The sequence below is a fragment of the Poeciliopsis prolifica genome, unplaced genomic scaffold, assembly GCF_027474105.1.
Source record: "Poeciliopsis prolifica strain line A6 unplaced genomic scaffold, Auburn_PproV2 SCAFFOLD130, whole genome shotgun sequence".
In the NCBI taxonomy this organism is placed as follows: domain Eukaryota; kingdom Metazoa; phylum Chordata; class Actinopteri; order Cyprinodontiformes; family Poeciliidae; genus Poeciliopsis; species Poeciliopsis prolifica.
Genome location: NW_026562505.1, coordinates 520,001 through 530,230, shown reverse-complemented (window position 1 = coordinate 530,230; position 10,230 = coordinate 520,001). Strand labels below are relative to the sequence as shown.

The 10,230-nt window shown below is 36.4% G+C and overlaps 2 protein-coding genes across 2 annotated transcripts in view; one reads left to right on the top strand and one right to left on the bottom strand.

Annotated features, from left to right (window-relative positions):
- The first annotated feature begins 5,397 nt into the window (after nucleotides 1–5,397).
- Nucleotides 5,398–7,136, top strand: LOC129355326 (ankyrin repeat domain-containing protein 34B-like). The gene is given in 3 exon segments (XM_055024835.1): nucleotides 5,398–5,533; nucleotides 5,536–5,599; nucleotides 5,687–7,136. Coding segments are annotated over 3 exon segments (1,650 nt in total).
- A 799-nt stretch (nucleotides 7,137–7,935) lies between these two features.
- The window catches only part of fam151b (family with sequence similarity 151 member B), a 2,783-nt gene continuing 488 nt past the window's right edge, over nucleotides 7,936–10,230 (bottom strand). Inside the window, exons 3-4 of the mRNA XM_055024829.1 lie at nucleotides 8,925–9,060; nucleotides 7,936–8,685 (exon numbers count right to left, since the gene is read on the bottom strand). Coding sequence (XP_054880804.1) covers nucleotides 8,544–8,685; nucleotides 8,925–9,060 — 278 coding nt within the window. The 3' untranslated portion in view covers nucleotides 7,936–8,543. The remainder of the gene's footprint in view (nucleotides 8,686–8,924; nucleotides 9,061–10,230) is intronic.

Here is a 10,230-nt window from a genome sequence, read left to right as displayed (position 1 = left end):
AGAACAGCATGTATTGAAATCATAATATGACCCAATGCACAGTGCAGCCAAATACGATGACTAAGGTCTTTCAACCTTATACAACTGAGATCCTTGTTGGCATTTAAAGGGATATAAAGGAGCAAATAGTGTGTTTTTTGGAGAAAAGGGTCTTGATTTCCCATTTGGGAAAAGATTTCTTGTATTACTTCCTTTTTCTACTTTCCAGAAAAAACCCCAACAAAAAACCTGCAAACCAGGTACCCCAAATGACCGGATACACAGCACTACTTTATTTTACAATGTATTAAAAATCACTTCATTGTGAAAGAATGACAAAACACAATAAAGTACTTGTATATGAAAGACATTAAGATGTAAAAGTAAGAGAAGTATGTAGCTGATGATTAACAATGACTGATTAATCAAAGTTTAATGTTTTTATAATAAAATACCTAAAAATTAAAAGAAAATTTTTTTTCTTATATTTGAAATGACAAATGAACATTAAATTATGGAATTGTGAAAATGTGTTCATGAACACACCTCTGTAAAGTGTGCGTCTGTTCATCAATGCCAATATAAAAGCGATTGGTCAGAATATGTTGTATCAAATATAAACTTTGTGCTCTTTATCCAGAAAGCTTCCAAAACAATTAATTGCATCAAAAAGTTAGAAACGTTGTATTTAGTGCTTTCTTTGATTCGCAAATATATCGGTGTGAGAGAGAATGTATCAGTGACGGGTATTAACTTGTAGAACAGCACCTTAAGAAGTTCAGTCCATTTACTTGTATTAGCTCAGTGAAAAACATGCCACAGTCAGTAAGGTGGAACCTGTGATGTATTGCTAACGGGCCGACCCGATCAATGAGCCGACTATGTTCATGTCCGTGGATTCACAAGGGTCAGAAGAGAAGCAGAGGAAGTGATGCTCACATCTCATCCATCCTGTCTATAAACTTGTGGAGACACGGCTTATCTGGAGTTGGTACATTATTATGACAAATGTGGCACTGTCAAATATCAATCAATCAATCAATCAATCAATCAATCAATCAATCAATCAATCAATCAATCAATCAATCAATCAATCAATCAATCAATCAATCAATCAATCAAATGTTATTTGTATAGCACATTTCAGCAGCAAGGCATTTCAAAGTGTTTTACATCATAAACACAAAAATACAAAGTCATGCAACATAGAATAAACAATACATTGTTACATCATTACATTTTTAATTGATTACTTTCAAATCAAACTCTAATCAGGTGTGTTTTTAGTTGAGATTTAAAGGAAGTCAGGGTTTCTGCTGTTTTACAGTTTTCTGGAAGTTTGTTCCAAATTTTTGGTGCATAGATGCTGAAAGCTGCTTCTCCTCTCTTGGTTCTGGTTCTGGGGATGCAGAGCAGAACCAGAACCAGAACCTGAGAGTCTGGAAGGTTGATACAACAACAGCAGATCTTTGATGTATTGTGGTGCTAAACCGTTCAGTGATTTATAAACTAACAACAGTATTTTAAATCTATTCTTTGAGCTACAGGGAGCCAGTGGAGGGACTTTAAAACTGCTGTTATGTCTCTATCTTCCTGGTTTCAGTGAGAATGCGATATGACATTACACCTGCCATGAACATTAGTCTCATGAATGTCAAGTTGTCATAACAAAGACATTTTAAACAACATCAATTTTGCATTAAGAGTCATTATTTAATGAATGACACTTAATGACAATAGCCATAAACATTCATGAAGACTCCTTCATGTTCATGTCAGTGTCATGTCAGTCTTATGCACACACCCCTTCAAATAAAGTGTTACCAAAATTTGAATATACTTTGGATCCTCACATGCCGCCTAACAACACTGAAGCACATCCTAGCCTGTGTGTTAGCCACAGGGGCTTTCTGTCTCTCTATATCAATGACTTCTGGGAACATTGTTGTGTCCATGTAATGAGTGAAGCTTTTTGTGGTACAGTCTTCACCAAGATAAATGTGCCTGCAACCTTGAACCATCCACTGACGTTGGCGGTACTATTGTCATTCCACACATCAGCAGACTGAATGCATGAAGGTGAAAAGAAATTAGTCCTACCTGCGCAAGTGCTTGACTGAATCCATCATCTGGATACTGGGTGCTCATAAAAGAACATGCTGTCATTGGTTAGGCACCTCCTGCCTCTTTGATGCCATAGGCTAGGCTTTCTGTTCTCATCTGACGTACTTTAGACTTCAGTATCTTCAGTACCTCTTTTCACTCGTCAGCCTGTCTGCTCTCCCTCCAGGCTCCATTTGACCTGCAGCCTGCCAGTGGCCTATCAACCAGAGTAAATGGCACTTTCAGGATTTTTATGAGAAGGAATGAAACGCTTTCAGGTAAGTTCATGCAGAAATTTTATTGGTACACATTTTTACTATTTTATCTAAATGAAACATGTTCTCTGATAAGTTTTGTCTTTTCACTTTTTCTTTGTGAAAGTTTTGACTTAATCTTGATGGAAAGTGGCACCTCATTACATGTAATAAGTATTAAAAATCACTTCATTGTTATTTTTATTTTCTTTATTTAGCGCTTATGCCGAAATCAGAATGTTTTATTAGACTTTTGCGTTTTTTCATTTGAGACCAAACAAAAAAAGTCAAGCTTAGAATTTGTGAATGTTTTTAAACTTTTATCAAATAATTTAATTAGAATTTCTGTGTTACTTTTTTCTGCTTGATTTTTCATTATTAATTTCTAGTCTATCTGTCTACATAGATAGGGTTAGATAGTTCTTTTCCATGTGTCTGAACAGATCTAGTCAATAAATTAAATTAAATTGAAAATCCCATCTAATTAAAGAACTATTACTAAATGAAACACTCTAAATTACACACAGATGGATGTTTTGAAAACCTCTATTTCTATTAGACTGATTTTCCACCTACAGCAAATGAAAATATGACATTAAAATGAGATTATTACAATAAAAAAACTAATTTAAAAAATGTAAATGGAGCCTTAAAGTTGCATGTAACTTTTATAATATATATATATATATATATATATATATATATATATATATATATATATATATATATATATATATATATATATATAATATATATATATATATATATATATATATATATATTTGTAAAAACTATCACTGTGTTGTGAAAGAATAAGAAGAGACAGATAATCTGTGAAAAAAATCTAGGAGCTTAAAAGCATTATATACACAAGATCCCACAACAAAATCACAGAACAAGCAGAAGGGAATCAGAGCAGTGCAGCAGTGCTCTTATAAATGATTAATCAGATCTGTTTACATGCTGCATGTCACTTCTTCAGGACTTAAAGAAACCAGATGTTGTTTAGAATTGTTGCCACCGTTCTTGAACTCCAGGGCTTCTCAAGGATCTTAAAGTTCTGTCAAAGCAGAAATGTGTGAAATTTGGATCATTCATAAATGTTAGAGAATCACTGGGGCTATTCACAGTAACTAAACAGTACAAACAAGATCTCTGCTGTGTCAACCTTCACTTTGTAGCACTCTTGCAGCTTTGTAAATGAAGTTTGCAGCACTGAAATACTGAAATGAATACAGTCATCTTGTTTGGTAATCAGATGTTACTATGGATACAATATCTGAGGTGCTTGCCCTGTTCAGGGCCAGGTGTGGGCTGTAGTCTATCCCAGCATTCACAACATGAAAAAATAAGTTATGAACATTTTGCCAGCCTCTGTATCTGTGTGTTACTACCACCATAAGTTATTTAGATTTTGCTATGTCAAAACCACAAACTTTGGTGAATTTTATTTGGACTAGTGATACAATGTGATAAATCAGCACAAAGTAGTGCATAGCTGTGACAGTTTTAGTTTTCCACCACACATATTTTGTATGACGGTCAAAAGATTTTTGACTCATCTGACCAGCCGAGTCAGATGATGTTTCTAATGTTGGATGTGCCACACGCTGCTCTATCTGCCACTGTGAGGGAGCCTATGCTGACTACAACAAAAGGAATGTGAGGAATAAATGATAAAAAATATATGTATTTAAAATGTGTCCTTTCAGTACCTAATTAGAATATAACCATTTAGGTTACAATTAAAGCACAAAATGTTCGGGATTTTTTTTTTTTTTTTCAAACTACATGTAAAATAAATATAATGACAAGAACTAAAAAAGCAAACATGGAATCTATAACTGTTTACAGTAATAGATAATAATTTTCTGTGAAAATGATCAAGCTTTAGGGAAAGTTTGGTGCTGAATAAGCTCCAACGGAGGAATCTTTTATCCATCAACTCTCTCTGCTTCGTTCTCTGCCTGGACTTACAATCTTAAAAGTCAGAGAAGATTACAGTGAATAAACTTCAAGCATTCTTTTGTTCCTATAACAATTTCTCTTTTTAATCCGGGGTAGAAAAGATGGACTAATATCTGACTGTTTGTTGACTTCTGTTGCCATTTGTTCCATATATTATATTACTGATGTTAGTAGTAACTGTTGATTGACAATGATATACACTGCTGTACTCTTCCAATCATGTATTGATTTATAATTTATATCTTTTTGGGAGATTTTTTTGGTACATTTTATTTCTTTTTTTTTTTTTTTTTTTTTTTTTTTTTTTTTTTTTTTTGCTTTTTAATTTTTTTTTTTTTTTTATGTATACTTGCTGTAACATGAATTGCTCATGTGGGGCTTGAATAAAGCTGACTCAATCTAGAAACACAAAATATTTTGTAGATTTAACTTGTCTGTCAACACAAGAAACAATACGTCATTTCTCAGTTCAATGCCATGTATCTTGTGTTTTTCTACTTACTCAAGAAAAACAGGTTGCCCTATGTTGAAGTAAAAAATGTTAATACCAACATGTTGAGCACACAATGAGCAAAGACACAATGCTCTTGTGAATTCAATGTCCAACTATCATTTGAGCCTCTTTTCAAATACTGAGCTACATGTTACTGTAGCCTCACATCTACCATGAATGGCTGATGAACAGGTTTCTGCCACTTGGTGTCCCAGCATTCACGACATGAAAAAATAAGTTAGTAACACACAGAGACAAGAGTGACAATTTGCAGTGCAGTTTTTCTTCGAGAGATGGTTCGACTGTGTGAGAATATCCAACCATTTAGCAGTTAGCTTAGTTACAAACTGTTTGCTCAAGAAATTGTAACAGCAGAGCTGCCCAATTACATTTTTTGTCATGAGACCCAAGTTTTCTGGCACCGACCCTGTACGCTATCAAATGGTGAAGTTTATGTTTTAGTTGTACATTGTCCCTTTTTAAATAAAGTTCATTTTTTAAAAATCATTAGACTGTTTCTTGTTTTGTCATTTTTGTAGGAGCTGAATGGTTCGTGCCTTTCACCAAACAAGAAACAATTCTGCATAAAGGGTTGCTGCAATGAATGAATCAACTGAAGCGGTTATGGATGGTAGTTCCCTGCTCAAGGCAGTCTACCATAGTCGACTGCGTCTGACTCGGTTGCTCTTAGAAGGAGGTGCTTATATAAATGAGAGTAATGAATATGGAGAGACCCCCTAATGGTAGCTTGTAAGACACAACGCACAAATCCACAAAGTGTACCTAAGCCTAAGATGGTTCGGTAAGTTATCTGGAAACTCTTCAATATTTTAATTTCTAAAATATTTGAGTGTTTATTGACAAATATGGTGACATTTATTCCCCAAAGGTATCTTCTAGAAAATGGTGCTGATCCAAACATTCAAGACAAGACGGGAAAAACGGCTTTGATGCATTCATGCCTTGAACAAACTGAACCTGAAGTTCTATCCCTTCTGCTGGACAGTGGAGCTGATCCAACTTTGGAAGATCATGCAGGATTATCAGCATTAGTTTACGCAGTGAATTCAGGAAACAGAAAAATTATTAGCGTGCTTCTGGGTGCTTGTAAAGCAAAGGGGAAGGAGGTTATCATTATCACTACCAGCAAAATGGCTTCTGACCATCAGATGAGAAAACAGTACCTCAACATCCCACCTTTTTCTCCTTCAGTATGTAGTCATAGGTCTCCATATGAGTCCCAGACTGAAGCTCTTCCACATGGTTCCTTGGCTACTCCTTCTCTTCAAACCTGCAGCTCTCTTCTTGGTCCCAGTACAATTATGTTTCAACCAGGTTCTTCAGCCCAACCACTGAGTTCTGTGCATATTTCTGACTTGGATAAACAACTTTATCCTTACAAAGTATACACTGAACAGCGATCTAAGAGTCCCTCCTTGCTGCTCCAACAAGGAGCAGCAAGGATTGATTCTCTTGATTGGCTTGATTCTCTATCAAAGAATCAAGCCAGTTCTTTGACAGAGGAACCAGTGGAAAATACTCTTGACAAAGAGGAGCTATCGATCAGATTAAAGGCTCTTGGCATACAAAGACCTACCGCTATTTCAAGGCACCACGCCTCTGATGTTAAAGATGGAACACTCTTCCCAAAGTCTCTGGACCACATATCAGGAAATGAGAATGCTGAGAGAAGACGGAGAGGCCTTGGCAGAAAGATGTCAGATGATAGTGCTCCAAGTTCTTTGCATGCCTTATCACACCCAAACCTGCATCAGGATAGCCTCCATTTTTCCAGTGAATCCAGTCCAGTGGATGAAGATTCATCTGACTGTCTTAGGCAGCTGAATATCTCCAGTCTACAAAATGTAGTGAACCGCAGGAGCATTGGGATGGATCACTACAGTTCCGACTCACAGTTGTTGCAAGTTGGTAGTTGGGAAAAAATTCTCAAAAGTGGTGGAGGAGGTGCATCAGAAAGGCACAAACCATTGAACAGCAGACATTTTACTTTGTCTGAAACTAAGGATTCTTTGGAGAGTTTTGTTCCAAGGCGAGGTGCTGCTAGTCTGGAGAGAAGAGGCTCCGGGGCCCTACTTCTGGATCGTATTGCCCACACTCGCCCTGGGTTCCTTCCTCCTTTGAATCCTTGTGCTCCTATTCCAGATATTGGGGCGAGCCCTAGCTTTTCCTCCAGTTCTACTGGGCAAAAATCTGTTTTGCCCAGTGTCGCCGCTTGTCCTCAGGAACTAAAAATTAAAAAAATGTTGTGGAGACGCCACTCAATGCAAAGTGAACAAATGAAACAGCTTGTTAGCTTTAAGGAAACTCTTGGAAACTGAAAACTGTTGTACCTGTCAGGAGTAAATGCATGTATTTACAACACTGCATATGCCACTATTCCAGTTAAATAAAAGTCAAAGTCAAGTGATTAAATTAGCTTTTTGATATTTAGCCTGCACTGTAAAATAGCAGTGCAGGCTTCACACATTGAGTCTGTATTTCTGAGTCCAGTTAAACAAACTGTGAAAAATGGAGAGAAAATTGTGGCCCTGCATCCGGACTTTTTTTCTAAAATATGTTTGGTTCTTATGTTTTATTCCCACATGTTACAAGCATTGCATGGTTTAATTTGTTCATCATTGTCATGCACACTAGGTGAAAATAATCTGGTATCCAAATAAACTACAGTCTAATAAAAAAAAAAAAAATCAGTAACACAAAGTAGTTCATTGAAAGCAAACCTCAAAAGCTTCTGTCGTGTTAAAGATTACAAGTCAAAACATAAACTGCAGAAATAAGAAACTGTATTATCTCTAGTGACATGTTAAGCATAGCTTTACCAGCAACGACACCAACATGAATGTCAGACCTGCAAGGTTCATTCCAAAACATTTCTACTAGTCTGGAATTAATGAAACATATGTTCTTCATGGCATTGTTTTACTGAAATTAGTGAGCTATAATACACTTTCTGGATCTTGTAAGCTTTTTATTTGCCAAAAAAAGATTGGATAAGAACATATAAATAAATGTTTTGATCTCACTATGAGCTGGATGTTCAAAATATTATTTTTTATTTTTTCTGGCAGCCAGACTCACTCTGAGAAGGTTTTGTTCAGTAGAGAAATGGAGAACTGCAACTATTCAAAAAAGTTTTATTCACAAGAATAAAAAAAGTTTAGGATAAACAGTTTTACAGATGTCATCCATATCAGTAACATTTATTTGTACAGTACGTTTCAGCAACAAGGAATTTCAAAGTACATTATATGATGAAACATGACACAACATTAAATGTAATGTGAATTTTTCCCAACTCAGAACAAAAAAACCCCAAATTACTCAGCAGATGTAGTGGGCGAGTTAGTGCTTAGGAAAAACTTATGCTTAGAATAAGAGGAGCATCTTCATGTCAGTTATAGGAATGCAGCCAGTATAAGCAGCAATAGTTCTTCCTTTGTGCTCCAGGAAACTTTGTTTCATTTTAAAGTTTGAATGAAAAGCATCCAGTTTAGGTGGATTACCTTTTCCAGAGCAAAAAGGGATTACATTGTGGCCGACAGCTCCTTGTGTAACGAGTTTAATAATGCTTCTTTTGTAGATTGCCCTTCAAAACTACAGTGACATCTGTAATTTTTATTTCATATAATGTGAGCAAAGACAAATTTATCTTCCCTCTCCCAATCTGTACTGAGCAGCAGGCAGTCTGTTGTGAGGTTTAGGAAACGGCAGTTGGTCGTCTTCAGTCATGACATCACCAAGAGTTCTGCTGTTTGAGAGTTCGGCAGGTCATAATAGATTCTGCTCACATCAAAATGTTTTCTGTAAAGCTTTAAGTCCTGAGGAGCAAATTCATCATGTTGGCCTGTCCACACTGTAAGCGTGTACCTGTGCAGGAAAGACAGGTCTTAGCAACATCAGGTGAAGAGTAGCTGGCAGGGTTTCTGATGCAAAGGATGATGATGTTTAGAAAAGTTTGTCAGATGAACTTCAGCCCCTTTTCCTCCAACTCCTCAGAGCAGAACTCCAGCCTCTGCTTTCAGGCAGACAGTGACTTATGTACCGGCTGGACTAACCACCAGCTTGTGCGTGTCCGTGTGCATGTGTGTGTGTGTGTGTGTAGTCACCTGTCTGACTGTTGCAGCAGCCATGATAGCTGGGAGAAGGACTGAGCCAGCAGCGCAGCACGAACCGGGAAGGTGACAGGATGTTTCAGATCTCTGCTCTTCTCCTCCATGGCATGCACCATGTCCCAGCTGTAACCTGGGCAAGCCCAGCACAAACAACACCTTCTGGGCTTATTGTTTTTCTAACATCTAATCAAAGCCACAATTAATGTTAAGCACACTAACACCACAACAATTCAATGGATTTTCTACTTAACTAAGCTGTAATTACATCAACATGGCCTGCAGTTTGTAATTCTCATTCTTTCCATGTTAAATGTTGACCAAATCTCTTCCTTCAAGAGAGAGGAAATAGAGTCTGCCAGAGTCATAAAACGATGGAAACATTTTGGAATAATGAACAAAATCACACAATTAAATCCAAATTTTGATCAGGAACCAGTACAGGCCTTAAACTGTCTGTACAATGGGACAATAAACACTGTGGTATCTGATATCAGCTCAAAAATCTCCTCCATGTAGATTTGCTTTAAATAAAGTTTCTATTTAGTTTCTGTTAGTAAAAAAGTGTCTAAACTCATCTCAACCTTTACTTCCTGACCACAGTGTACCCATCATACTTCCGTTTCAAACCTCCTTCAATTTCCTGGATTAAGGTTCATGAGCTTTCACTGTTTTGTTTTATAATCTCCAAAAAAATCTGTACTGTATTAAAATATATGCAATTCATTTAAATCACAGGTTGTGATAACTTCATTACACAAAATTCATGATAAAAAAAAAATCAGAATTTTAATACCGTTTAGATCATCTTAACAAAACCCAGTTGGGTCCAGTTTAAAATCCAGAAGCCATACAATTACATTTTTAGAATAAGTATGTTTATCTGCATCATTCTGTAGCCACAATGACTAGATAATTATCAAGATATAGCGACGAAAACCTTTTACGTTTTGCTACAGTTTGATGATGCTTCTTGGTAGCACTCGTTTAAAGTTCACCATGACGGCCTTCATTTTCCCTTATAGTAACGTCTTTATTCCCTTCACATCGACACTGTTCATTTACCTTACAGTTTCTATCTATAATAAAGAAAGTCCACCAGAACACCAAACTCAGGACAATAGAAAACTGTTTTCACCTTCTCTTAGGTAACAGCTGAACAGAGTCATATTTGACCTTTGATAACCCTTTACCTGCCATACCTGACATGATTTCTATTTTCAAACTGCTCCAGAAATATTGTATTGCATGATTAGAATGACCTTTCTTTTAGTTTCCATGTAAACAGACAGAGACGCACACA